The sequence below is a fragment of the Pristiophorus japonicus genome, chromosome 1 (assembly GCF_044704955.1).
Source record: "Pristiophorus japonicus isolate sPriJap1 chromosome 1, sPriJap1.hap1, whole genome shotgun sequence".
Classification (NCBI taxonomy): domain Eukaryota; kingdom Metazoa; phylum Chordata; class Chondrichthyes; family Pristiophoridae; genus Pristiophorus; species Pristiophorus japonicus.
The window spans coordinates 46,022,778-46,035,613 of NC_091977.1; the positions used below are offsets into that span (position 1 = coordinate 46,022,778).

The 12,836-nt window shown below is 43.2% G+C and overlaps 1 protein-coding gene across 1 annotated transcript in view; it reads right to left on the bottom strand.

Moving 5' to 3' along the window:
- LOC139263234 (ufm1-specific protease 2-like) overlaps nucleotides 1–12,836 on the bottom strand; it is a 237,647-nt gene that overhangs the window by 25,920 nt on the left and 198,891 nt on the right. The window contains exon 10 of the mRNA XM_070878994.1: nucleotides 5,926–6,002. Coding sequence (XP_070735095.1) covers nucleotides 5,926–6,002 — 77 coding nt within the window. The remainder of the gene's footprint in view (nucleotides 1–5,925; nucleotides 6,003–12,836) is intronic.

The window sequence follows — 12,836 nt, forward strand, 5'->3', positions numbered from 1 at the left end:
ATACAGGTAAAAAAAGGGATGAGGTCCTACGAGACGAATTTAAGGAGCTCGGAGCTAAATTAAAACGTAGGACCTCAAAAGTAGTAATCTCGGGATTGCTACCAGTGCCACGTGCTAGTCAGAGTAGGAATCACAGGACAGCTCAGATGAATACGTGGCTTGAGCAGTGGTACAGCAGGGAGGGATTCAAATTCCTGGGGCATTGGAACCGGTTCTGGGGGAGGTGGGACCAGTACAAACCGGACGGTCTGCACCTGGGCAGGACCGGAACCAATGTCCGGGGGAGTGTTTGCTAGTGCTGTTGGGGAGGGGTTAAACTAATATGGCAGGGGGATGGGAACCAATGCAGGCAGACAGAGGGAAACAAAAAGGAGACAAAAGCAAAAGACAGAAAGGAGATGAGTAAAAGTGGAGGGCAGAGAAACCCAAGGCAAAAAACAAAAAGGGCCACTTTACAGCAAAATTCTAAAGGGTCAAAGTATAATAAAAAGGCAAGCCTGAAAGCTCGGTGCCTCAATGCGAGGCATATTTAGAACCCAGGAGAGGGCTCTGAGCTAGTTAGAGTGGGTGAGAGCGCAGATGAACAGGACTCCAAGAAAGAATGCAAAAGGCAGGAGGCAACAGAGCAGAGTAGCACTGGGGTAAGTGTAAACCACAAGGTGATAGGAAGGGACAATATGTATGAATATAAAGGGGCTGCAGGAGGGGTCAAAACTAAAAATCATGGTTTAAAAACTAGTATTAAAACACTCTACCTAAACGCATGCAGCATTCGAAATAAAGTAAATGAGTTGACGGCACAAATCATTACAAATGGGTATGATTTGGTGGGCATTACAGAAACGTGGTTGCAGGGTGGCCAAGACTGGGAATTAAACATACAGGGGTATCTGACAATTCGGAAAGATAGACAAGAAGGGAAAGGAGGTGGGGTAGCTCTGTTAATAAAGGAAGATATCAGGGCAGTTGTGAGAGATGATATTGGCTCTAATGAACAAAATGTTGAATCATTGTGGGTGGAGATTAGAGATAGTAAGGGGAAAAAGTCACTGGTGGGCGTAGTTTATAGGCCCCCAAATAATAACTTCACGGTGGGGCGGGCAATAATCAAGGGAACAATGGAGGCATGTGAAAAAGGAACGGCAGTAATCATGGGGGATTTTAACTTACATATCGATTGGTCAAATCAAATCGCACAGGGTAGCCTTGAGGAGGAATTCATAGAATGCATACGGGATTGTTTCTTAGGACAGTATGTTACAGAACCTCCAAGGGAGCAAGCTATTTTAGATCTGGTCCTGTGTAATGAGACAGGAAAAATAAACGATCTCCTAGTAAAAGATTCTCTCGGAATGAGTGATCAAAGTATGGTTGAATTTGTAATACAGATTGAGGGTGAGGAAGTAGTGTCTCAAACGAGCGTACAATGCTTAAACAAAGGGGACTACAGTGGGATGAGGGCAGAGTTGGCTAAAGTAAACTGGAAACACAGACTAAACGGTGGCACAATTGAGGAACAGTGGAGGACTTTTGAGGAGCTCTTTCATAGTGCTCAACAAAAATATATTCCAGTGAAAAAGAAGGGCGGTAAGAGAAGGGATAACCAGCCGTGGATAAGCAAGGAAATAAAGAAGAGTATCAAATTAAAAACCAATGCGTATAAGGTGGCCAAGGTTAGTGGGAAACTAGAAGATTGGGAAAATTTTAAACAACAGCAAAGAATGACTAAGAAAGCAATAAAGAAAGGAAAGATAGATTACGAAAGTAAACTTGTGCAAAACATAAAAACAGATAGTAAAAGCTTTTACAGATATACAAAACGGAAAAGAGTGACTAAAGTAAATGTTGGTTCCTTAGAAGATGAGAAGGGGGATTTAATAATGGGAAATGTGGAAATGGCTGAGACCTTAAACAATTATTTTGCTTCGGTCTTCACAGTGGAAGACACAAAAACCAAAAATTGCCTGTCACAGTAATGTGGGAAGGGAGGACCTCGAGACAATCACTATCACTAGGGGCATAGTGCTGGACAGGCTAATGGGACTCAAGGTAGACAAGTCCCCTGGTCCTGATGAAATGCATCCCAGGGTATTAAAAGAGATGGCGGAAGTTATAGCAAATGCATTCGTTATAATCTACCAAAATTCTCTGGACTCTGGGGAGGTACCAGCGGATTGGAAAGCAGCTAATGTAACACCTCTGTTTAAAAAAGGGGACAGACAAAAGGCAGGTAACTATAGGCCAGTTAGTTTAACATCTGTAGTGGGGAAAATGCTTGAAGCTATCATTAAGGAAGAAATAGCGGGACATCTAGATAGGAATAGTGCAATCAAGCAGATGCAACATGGATTCATGAAGGGGAAATCATGTTTAACTAATTTACTGGAATTCTTTGAGGATATAACGAGCATGGTGGATAGAGGTGTACCGATGGATGTGGTGTATTTAGATTTCCAAAAGGCATTCGATAAGATTCCACACAAAAGGTTACTGCAGAAGATAAAGATAAACGGAGTCAGAGGAAATGTATTAGCATGGATAGAGAATTGGCTGGCTAACAGAGAGCAGAGTCGGGATAAATGGGTCCTTTTCGGGTTGGAAATCGGTGGTTAGTGGTGTGCCACAGGGATCGCTGCTGGGATCACAACTGTTTACAATATACATAGATGACCTGGAAGAGAGGACAGAGTGTAGTGTAACAAAATTTGCAGATGATACAAAGATTAGTGGGAAAGCGGGTTGTGTAGAGGACACAGAGAGGCTGCAAAGAGATTTAGGTAGGTTAAGCGAATGGGCTAAGGTTTGGCAGATGGAATACAATGTCGGAAAGTGTGAGGTCATCCACCTTGGAAAAAAAACAGTAAAAGGGAATATTATTTGAATGGGGAGAAATTACAACATGCTGCGGTGCAGAGTGACCTGGGGGTCCTTGTGCATGAATCCCAAAAAGTTAGTTTGCAGGAGCAGGAGGTAATCAGGAAAGCGAATGGAATGTTGGCCTTCATTGTGAGAGGGATGGAGTACAAAAGCAGGGAGGTCCTAATGCAACTGTATAGGGTATTGGTGAGGCCGCACCTGGAGTACTGCGTGCAGTTTTGGTCACCTTACTTAAGGAAGGATATACGAGCTTTGGAGGGGGTACAGAGACGATTCACTCGGCTGATTCCAGAGATGAGGGGGTTACCTTATGATGATAGATTGAGTAGACTGGGTCTTTACTCGTTGGAGTTCAGAAGGATGAGGGGTGATCTTATAGAAACATTTAAGATAATGAAAGGGATAGACAAGATAGAGGCAGAGAGGTTGTTTCCACTGGTCGGGGAGACTAGAACTAGGGGGCACAGCCTCAAAATACGGGGGAGCCAATTTAAAACCGAGTTGAGAGGGAATTTCTTCTCCCAGAGGGTTGTGAATCTGTGGAATTCTCTGCCCAAGGAAGCAGTTGAGGCTAGCTCATGACTGTATTCAAATCACAGATAGATAGATTTTTAACCAATAAGTGAATTAAGGGTTACGGGGAGCAGACGGGTAAGTGGAGCTGAGTCCACGGCCAGATCAGCCACGATCTTGTTGAATGGCGGAGCAGGCTCGAGGGGCTAGATGGCCTACTCCTGTTCCTAATTCTTATGTTCTTATTTACAACATTAGCAGTTCTCCAGTCCTCTGGCATCACACCCGTAGCCAGGGAGGATTGGAAAATAGTGGTAAGTGTCTCTGCTATTTCCTCTTTTGCTTCTCTTAACAGCCTGGGATACATTTCATCCAGGCCTGGGGATTTATCCACTTTCAAAGCTGCTAAGCCCCTTAATACTTCCTCTCTCACTATGTTTATCCCATCTAATATTTCACACTCCTCCTCCCTCATTGCTAAGTCTGCATCACCCCTCTCTTTTATGAAAACAGATGCAAAGTATTCATACCCACGTCTTCTGCCTCCACATAGATTTCCTTTATGGTCTCTAATAGGCCCCACACTTTCTCTAGTTATCCTCTTGCTCTTAATGTATTTATAAAACATCTTTGGGTTTTCCTTGATTTTACTTGCCAACGTTCTTTTGTGCTCTCTCTTTGCTTTCCTGATATCTTTTTTAATTGCACCCCTGTACTTTTTATACTCCTCTAGAGTTTTTGCAGTATTGAGTTCTCGGTATCTATCATAAGCTTCCCTTTTTCCCCTTATCTTACCCTGTATGTCCCTTGACACCCAGGGGGCTCTAGATTTGTTAGCCCCACCCTTTTTTTTCCAAAGGGAACATACTTGCTCTATACCCTCAGGATCTCTGCCTTGAATGTCTCCCACTGCTCTGACACAGATTTACCATCAAGTAGCCATTTCCAGTCCACTTTGGCCAAATCCCATCTGAGGTCAACAAAATTTGCTTTACCCCATTGGAGAACTTTTATTCCTGGTCCATCTTTGTCCTTTTCCATAACTACCCTAAATATTACTGAATTATGATCACTAACACCAAAATGCTCTCCCACTGATACCCCTTCCACCTGCCCCTCTTCATTCCCCAAAACCAAGTCCAGAACCGTCCCCTCCCTTGTTGGGCTTACTACATACTGGCTAAAGAAGTTTTGAATGCATTTGAGGAATTCTGCACCCTCTGTACCATTTACACTACTTTTTTCCCAGTTAATATTAGGGTAGTTGAAATCCTCCACTATTATGGCTCTATAGTTTTTGCAATTCGCAGCAATTTGCCCATATATTTGTTCTTCTATTTCCCTCTAACTGTTTGGAGATCTAAAGTACACTCCCAGTAGTATGATTGCCCCATTTTTATTCTTCAATTCAACCCAAATGCCTCATTTGATGACCCCTCTAACATATCATTCCTTCTCACAGTTGTAATTGTTTCTTTAATTAATACTGCGACCCCTCTCTTTTTTACTCTCATCTCTATCCCGTCTGAAAACTCTGTAACCAGGAATGTTGAGCTGCCATACATGCCCTTCTGTCAGCCATGTCTCAGTAATGGCTATAATATCATACTCCCAAGTGTCTATCTGTGCTCTTAGCTCATCTGCCTTGTTCGCTATACTCCTTGCATTGAAGTATATACCATTTAGTGGTGCAAGCTCCCCTGTTGTCTATTTTCCAGCCCTTGTTGCTTCTGTCTTCCAAATTTACTTTCTACTTTTCTGCTGCTCAATTCTAGCTTTGCTTCTCTTCCCACTGAATCTATTCTCCGGTTTCCATCCCCCTGCCAAGCTAGTTTAACTCTCCCAAACAGCACTTACACTATGGTGTAATAACATTCTGCGTTGCACCTTATCGAATGCTTTTTGAAAATCCAAATGCACTACATTCACTGATCTACCCTGCTAGTTACAATCTCAATAACTCTTAACAGATATGTCAAACATGATTTCCCTTTCATAAATCCGTGTTGACTCTGCCCAATCATATTATGATTTTCTAAGTGTCACGCCACTAATAAAGGATTCCAGCATTTTCCCTACCACAGAAGTCAGGCTAACTTTCTCTCTCCCTCCTTTCTTGAATAGTGGGGTTACATTTGCTACTTTCCAATCTACAGGGACAATTCTAGAATCTAGAAAATCAAAACCAATGCATCCACTGCAGCCGCCTCTTTTAAAACCGAAGCATGTAGGCCATCAGGTCCTGGGGATTTGTTGGCTTTTAGTCCCATTAATTTCTCCAGTATTATTTCTTTACTTATACTAATTTCTTTAAGTTCCTCATTTCCACTCGACACTTGGTTCCCCACTAATTCCAGAAGGTTTTTTGTGTCTCCTTCCGTGAAGACAGATACAAAGTATTTGTTTAACTTGCATAACACAGCCTAATAAAAGAGCTCTCTCTTACATTATGCAATTTACCAGCCACATTATTATGCAGAATTTTTAAAAAGTATATAAGTTAATGAAAATATAAGAGTGACGTCATAAACTTACAAATCACAATTGGAGTGCCGTGATTTTCGAAATGAGCAATAAGATGACTTGAATCCATACTAGTGTCTGGAGCTGGCCTGTAAAAATTAAAGCATTTAATTTCCTTTCGATAATTTTTGTTATTTTTGGGGAAGAGCAGCTATCAGGAGGGAGCGAGAGATCGGGGCTTGGTGGGGAGAAAATAGAGTGGTTATCGGGAGGAAGGGAGCCAGTGATCTGGGTCAGGTGTGGTGGGTGGGGCGGAGAGAGTGGCTCTTGGAGGGTTGGAGCAATTGATCAGGGCTGGGGGGATAAGGTCGTCGATCGTGGCAGGAGGGAGAGAAACCATGATCGGCAAGGGTGAGGCTGAAGGCACTGCTGCTCCTTCTGGCCTACAAGGACTGCTGTAAAAGGTATTTACCTTTTTGAGCTAGCAGCTCCAACCTTCCGTTTCACTGTTAGGTTTCACAAGCACTGGGAAACCCGGCCAGCAACTGTTACATTTAAATTAGGCTCTTAATTGCACTTGTAGGAGCCTGATTTAAATACGCTGATGACGACAGGGCACTCGCACGGCACACTACCTGCCAGCCTAAAAATGGCGACAGCCATGTGTTAGTAATTAGGAATATCTAAAATGTATATGGTTATGTGAATGAAATTATGACACGAATACTGTGTTTAGATGATTGTATTAGAACGTGAGACAAAAGTGTCTCTTCAGAATGGCTGGATAGAATTTGCTTATGTTTTTGGTTCCCCGCGGATGTTATAACATTCTGCACCATGGCAGTCACATATGACCTTGTTTCCACGCTAGCTATCTGCTGTTTGTGTGCTAGGAAGGTTGTTTCATGTAGCTTTAATTTGACCAACTGTGGCCCAACCCCTATGTTTCTTCCATTACTGCTAATAACCATATTATAATGCTAAGTTAAGATTTTGACTTTGTTTAACAAAACTGTTTTAAAATGCATAAATTAACCAGTGTGCGAGAATAGAATGGAGGATATCTTTGGGAATTTAATGATTCATGATACAATAGTCTGATAATGGAATTAAATAGTTTGTTTTGCATAGCTAAAGCTACATGATCAGCATGAACATAAATAACTGATAACAAACAGCTATGAACATCTGAAGGCCGAGAATGGCATGTCTGACTCTAAACTTGGGAGGATAAGGACGGGAGAGATAGGTGGAACTCAGATGGATGGGCCTTCAGAATGCATAAACAGGAAAGGCATGTGAGCAAAAGCATCAGACCCGTTAGAATCATTGGGCCCAAGTTTCCACATGATTTGCGCCTGATTATTAGGAGCAACTGGTGGAGAACGGACTATCTTAGAAATCGCAATTCTCCACATTTTTTTTTCTGCAGTTCTAGTCAGGTAGAACAGTTCTACTTTGGAACAGAATTTTTTCTTCAAAAGGGGGTGTGTCCGGCCACTGACGCCTGATTTGAAAGTTTCCACAGTGAAAACGTACTCCAAACTAAATTAGAATGGAGCAAGTGAAGATTTTTGTAGAACTGAAAAAACCTGTTCTACACATTAAAAAATCAGGCGCAGGTTACAAATTAGGTACCAATGATATAGGTAAAAAATGGGATGTGGTCCTACAAGCTGAATTTAGGGAGCTAGGAGTTAACTTAAAAAGTAAGACCTCAAAGGTAGTAATCTCAGGATTGCTACCAGTGCCACATGCTAGTCAGAGTAGGAATTGCAGGATAGCTCAGCTAAATACGTGGCTTGAGGCATGGTGCAAGGGGGAGGGATTCAAATTCCTGGGATATTGGAAGCGGTTCTGGGGGAGGTGGGTCCTGTAACAAACCGGACGGTCTGCACCTGCACTGATGTCCTAGGCGGAGTGTTTGCTAGTGCTGTTGAGGATGGTTTAAACTAAAAAGGCAGGGGGATGGGAATCTATGCAGGGAGGCAGAGGGAAGTAAAAAGGGGCAGAAGCAAAAGGTAGGAAGGAGAAAAGCAATAGTGGAGGGCAGAGAAATCAAGGGCAAAAATCAAAAAGGACCACATTACAACTTAATTCTAAAAGGACAAAGAGTGTTAAAAAAACAAGCCTGAAGGCTCTGAGTCTCAATGCGAGGAGCATTCGAAATTAGGTGGATGAATTGACTGTGCAGATAGCTGTTAACGGATATGATGTAATTGGGATTACGGAGACATGGCTCCAAGGTAACCAAGGCTGTGAACTCAACATCCAGGGGTATTCAATATTCAGGAAGGACAGACAGGAAGGAAAAGGAGGCGGGGTAGCGTTACTGGTTAAAGAGGAGATTAACGCAATAGTAAGGAAGGACATTAGCGTGGATGATGTGGAATCTATATGGGTAGAGCTGCGAAACACCAAAGGGCAGAAAACATTAGTGGGAGTTGTGTACAGACCACCAAATAGTGGAGGCTAGGGATGGCATCAAACAGTAAATTAGGGATGTGTGCAATCAGGGTACAGCAGTTATCATGGGTGACTTTAATCTGCATACTGATCGGGCTAACCAAACTGGTAGCAATACTATGAAGGAGGATTTCCAGGAGTGTATAAGGGATGGTTTTCTCAACTAATATGTCGAGGAACCAACTAGAGAACAAGCCATCCTAGACTAGGTCTTGTGTGACAAGGGAGGATTAATTAGCAATCTAGTCGTGCGTAGCCCCTTGGGGAAGAGTGACCATAATATGGTAGAATTCTTCATTAAGATGGAGAGTGACACAGTTAATTCAGAGACTAGGGTCCTGAACTTAAAGAAAGGAAACGTCAACAGTATGAGACGTGAATTGGCTAGGATAGACTGGAGAATGATACTTAAAGGGTTGATAGTGGATAGGCAATGGCAGACATTTAAATGTCACATAGATGAACTACAACAATTGTACATCCCTGTGTGGCGTAAGAATAAAAAAGGGAAGGTGTCTCAACCGTGGCTAACAAGGGAAATTAGGAAAAGTATTAAATCCAAGGAAGAGGCATATAAATTGGCCTGAAAAAGCAGCAAACTTGAGGACTGGAAGAAATTTAGAATTCAGCAGAGAAGGACTAAGGGTTTAATTAGGAGGGGGAAAATGGAGTATGAGAGTAAGCTTGCAGGGAACATAAAAACTGACTGCAAAAGCTTCTATAGATATGTGAAGAGAAAAAGATTAGTAAAGACTAATGTCCCTTGCAGTCAGAATCAGGGAAATTCATAATGGGGAACAAGGAAATGGCAGACCAATTGAACAAATACTTTGGTTCTGTCTTCATTAAGGAAGACACGAATAACCTCCCGAAAGTACTAGGGGACCAAGGGTCTAGCGAGAAGAGGGAACTGAGGGAAATCCTTATTGGTCAGGAAATCATGTTAGGGAAATGAAGGGACTGAGGGCCGATAAATCCCCAGGGCCTTATAGTCTGCATCCCAGAGTACTTAACGAAGAGGCCCTAGAAATAGTGGATGCATTGGTGGTCATTTTCCAACATTCTATAGACTCTGGTTCAGTTCCTATGGATTGGAGGCTAGCTAATGTAACCCCACTTTTTAAAACAGGAGGGAGAGAGAAAACGGGGAATTATAGACCGCTTAGCTTGACATCGGTAGTGGAAAAAATGTTGGAATCAATTCTTAAGGATGTCATAGCAGTGCATTTGGAAAGAGGTGACATGATAGGTCCAAGTCAGCATGGATTTGTGAAAGGGAAATCATGCTTGACAAATCTTCTGGAATTTTTTGAGGATGTTTCCAGTAGAGTGGATAAGGGAGAACCAGTTGATGTGGTATATTTGGACTTTCAGAAGGCGTTCGACAAGGTCCCACACAAGAGATTGATGTGCAAAGTTAGAGCACATGGGATTGGGGGTAGTGTACTGACATGGATTGAGAACTGGTTGTCAGACAGGAAGCAAAGAGTAGGAGTAAATGGGTACTTTTCAGAATGGCAGGCAGTGACTAGTGGGGTACCGCAAGGTTCTGTGCTGGGGCCCCAGCTGTTTACACTGTACATTAATGATTTAGATGAGGGGATTAAATGTAGTATCTCCAAATTTGCGGATGACACTAAGTTGGGTGGCAGTGTGAGCTGCTAGGAGGATGCTGTGAGGCTGCAGAGCGACTTGGATAGGTTAGGTGAGTGGGCAAATGCATGGCAGATGAAGTATAATGTGGATAAATGTGAGGTTATCCACTTTGGTGGTAAAAACAGAGAGACAGACTATTATCTGAATGGTGACAGATTCGGAAAAGGGGAGGTGCAAAGAGACCTGGGTGTCATGGTACATCAGTCATTGAAGATTGGCATGCAGGTGCAGCAGGCGGTTAAGAAAGCAAATGGCATGTTGGCCTTCATAGCAAGGGGATTTGAGTACAGGGGCAGGGAGGTGTTGCTACAGTTGTACAGGGCATTGGTGAGGCCACACCTGGAGTATTGTGTACAGTTTTGGTCTCCTAACCTGAGGAAGGACATTCTTGCTATTGAGGGAGTGCAGCGAAGGTTCACCAGACTGATTCCCGGGATGGCGGGACTGACCTATCAAGAAAGACTGGATCAACTGGGCTTGTATTCACTGGAGTTCAGAAGAATGAGAGGGGACCTCATAGAAACATTTAAAATTCTGACGGGGTTAGACAGGTTAGATGCAGGAAGAATGTTCCCAATGTTGGGGAAGTCCAGAACCAGAGGTCACAGTCTAAGGATAAGGGGTAAGCCATTTAGGACCGAGATGCGGAGGAACTTCTTCACCCAGAGAGTGGTGAACCTGTGGAATTCTCTACCACAGAAAGTTGTTGAGGCCAATTCACTAAATATATTCAAAAAGGAGTTAGATGAGGTCCTTACTACTAGGGGGATCAAGGGGTATGGCGAGAAAGCAGGAATGGGGTACTGAAGTTGAATGTTCAGCCATGAACTCATTGAATGGCGGTGCAGGCTAGAAGTGCCGAATGGCCTACTCCTGCACCTATTTTCTATGTTTCTATGTTTCTATGGATGTGGTATATTTGAACTTTCAAATGGCTTTTGACAAGGTCCCACATAAGAGATTAGTGTGCAAAATTAAGGCACAATGGTATTGGGGGTAATGTATTGACGTGGATAGAGAACTGGTTGGAAGACTGGAAGCAAAGAGTGGGAATAAACGGGTCCTTTTCAGAATGGCAGGCAGTGACTAGTGGGGTGCGGCAGGGTTCAGTGCTGGGACCCCAGCTATTTACAGTATACATTAATGATTTGGACGAAGGCATTGAATGTAATATCTTCAAGTTTGCAGATGACAATAAGCTGGGTGGCAGTGCGAGCTGTGAGGAGGATGCTAGGAGACTGCAGGGGGACTTGGACAGGTTAGGTGAATGGGCAAATGCATGGCACATGCAGTATAATGTGGATAAATGTGAAGTTATCGACTTTGGTTGCAAAAACAGGAAGGCAGATTATTATCTGAATGGTGACAGATTAGTAAAAGGGGAGGTGCAACGAGACCTGGATGTCATGGTACATCAGTCATTGAAGGTAGGCATGCAGGTACAGCAGGCAGTATGCTGGCCTTCATAGCGAGGGGATTTGAGTATAGGAGCAGGGAAGTCTTACTGCAGTTGTACAGGGCCTTGGTGAGACCACACCTTGAGTATTGTGTGCAGATTTGGTCTCCTAATCTGAGGAAGGACATTCTTGCTATTGAGGGAGTGCAGCGAAGGTTCACCAGACTGATTCCTGGGATGGCAGGACTGATATCTGAAGAAAGACTGGATCGACTAGGCTTATATTCACTGGAATTTAGAAGAATGAGAGGAGTCTCATAGAAACATATAACATTCTGACGGGATTGGACAGGTTAGATGCAGGAAGAATGTTCCCGATGTTGCGGAAGTCCAGAACCAGGGATCACCGTCTAAGGATAAGGGGTAAGCCATTTAGGACTGAGATGAGGAGAAACTTCTTCACTCAGAGAATTGTGAACCTGTGGAATTCTCTACCACAGAAAGTTGTTGAGGCCAGTTTGTTAGATATATTCAAAAGGGAGTTAGATGTGGCCCTTATGGCTAAAGGGATCAAGGGGTATGGAGAGAAAGCAGGAATGGGGTACTGAAGTTGCATGGGATCAGCCATGATCATATTGAATGGTGGTGCAGGCTCGAAGGGCCGAATGGCCTACTCCTGCACCTACTTTCTATGTTTTTATGTTTATACGATCTTGGCTGATCCGATCAGGTCCACTTCCCTGCCTGCTCCCCAAAACCCATTATTTCCTTATCGGTTAAGGAACTGTTTATCGCTGTCTTAAATTTATTCAATGTTCCAGCTTCCACAGCTCTCTGAGGCAATGAATTCCACAGATTTACAACCCTCTAAGAAAATAAATTTCTCCTCATCTCAGTTTTAAAATGGCAGCCCCTTATTCTAAGTTCACGCCCCCTAGTTCTAGTCTCCCCCATCAGTGGAAACATTCTCTTTGCATCCACGCTGGTCAAGCCCCCTCATAATCTTATACGTTTTGCTAAGATCACTTCTCAATCTTCTGAATATCAATGAGTAGATGCCCAATCTACTCAACCTTTCTTCATAGGTCAACCCCCTCCTCTCCGGAATCAACCTAGTGAACCTTCTCTGAACTGCCCCCAAAGCAAGTGTATCCTTTCGTAAATATGGAAACCAAAACTGAATGCAGTATTCCAGGTGTGGCTTCACCAATACCCTGTATAACTGTAGCAAGACTTCCCTGCTTTTATACACCATTCCCTTTGCAATAAAGGCTAAGATTCCATTTCCTTCCTGATCACTTGCTGTACCTGCACAAGTACTCCCAGGTCCCGCAGTACCGCAGCACTTTGCAATCTTTCTCCATTTAAATAATAACTTGCTCTTTGATTTTTTTCTGCCAAAGGGCATGACCTCACACTTTCCAACATTATACTCCATTTGCCAAATTTTTGCCCACTCAGCCTG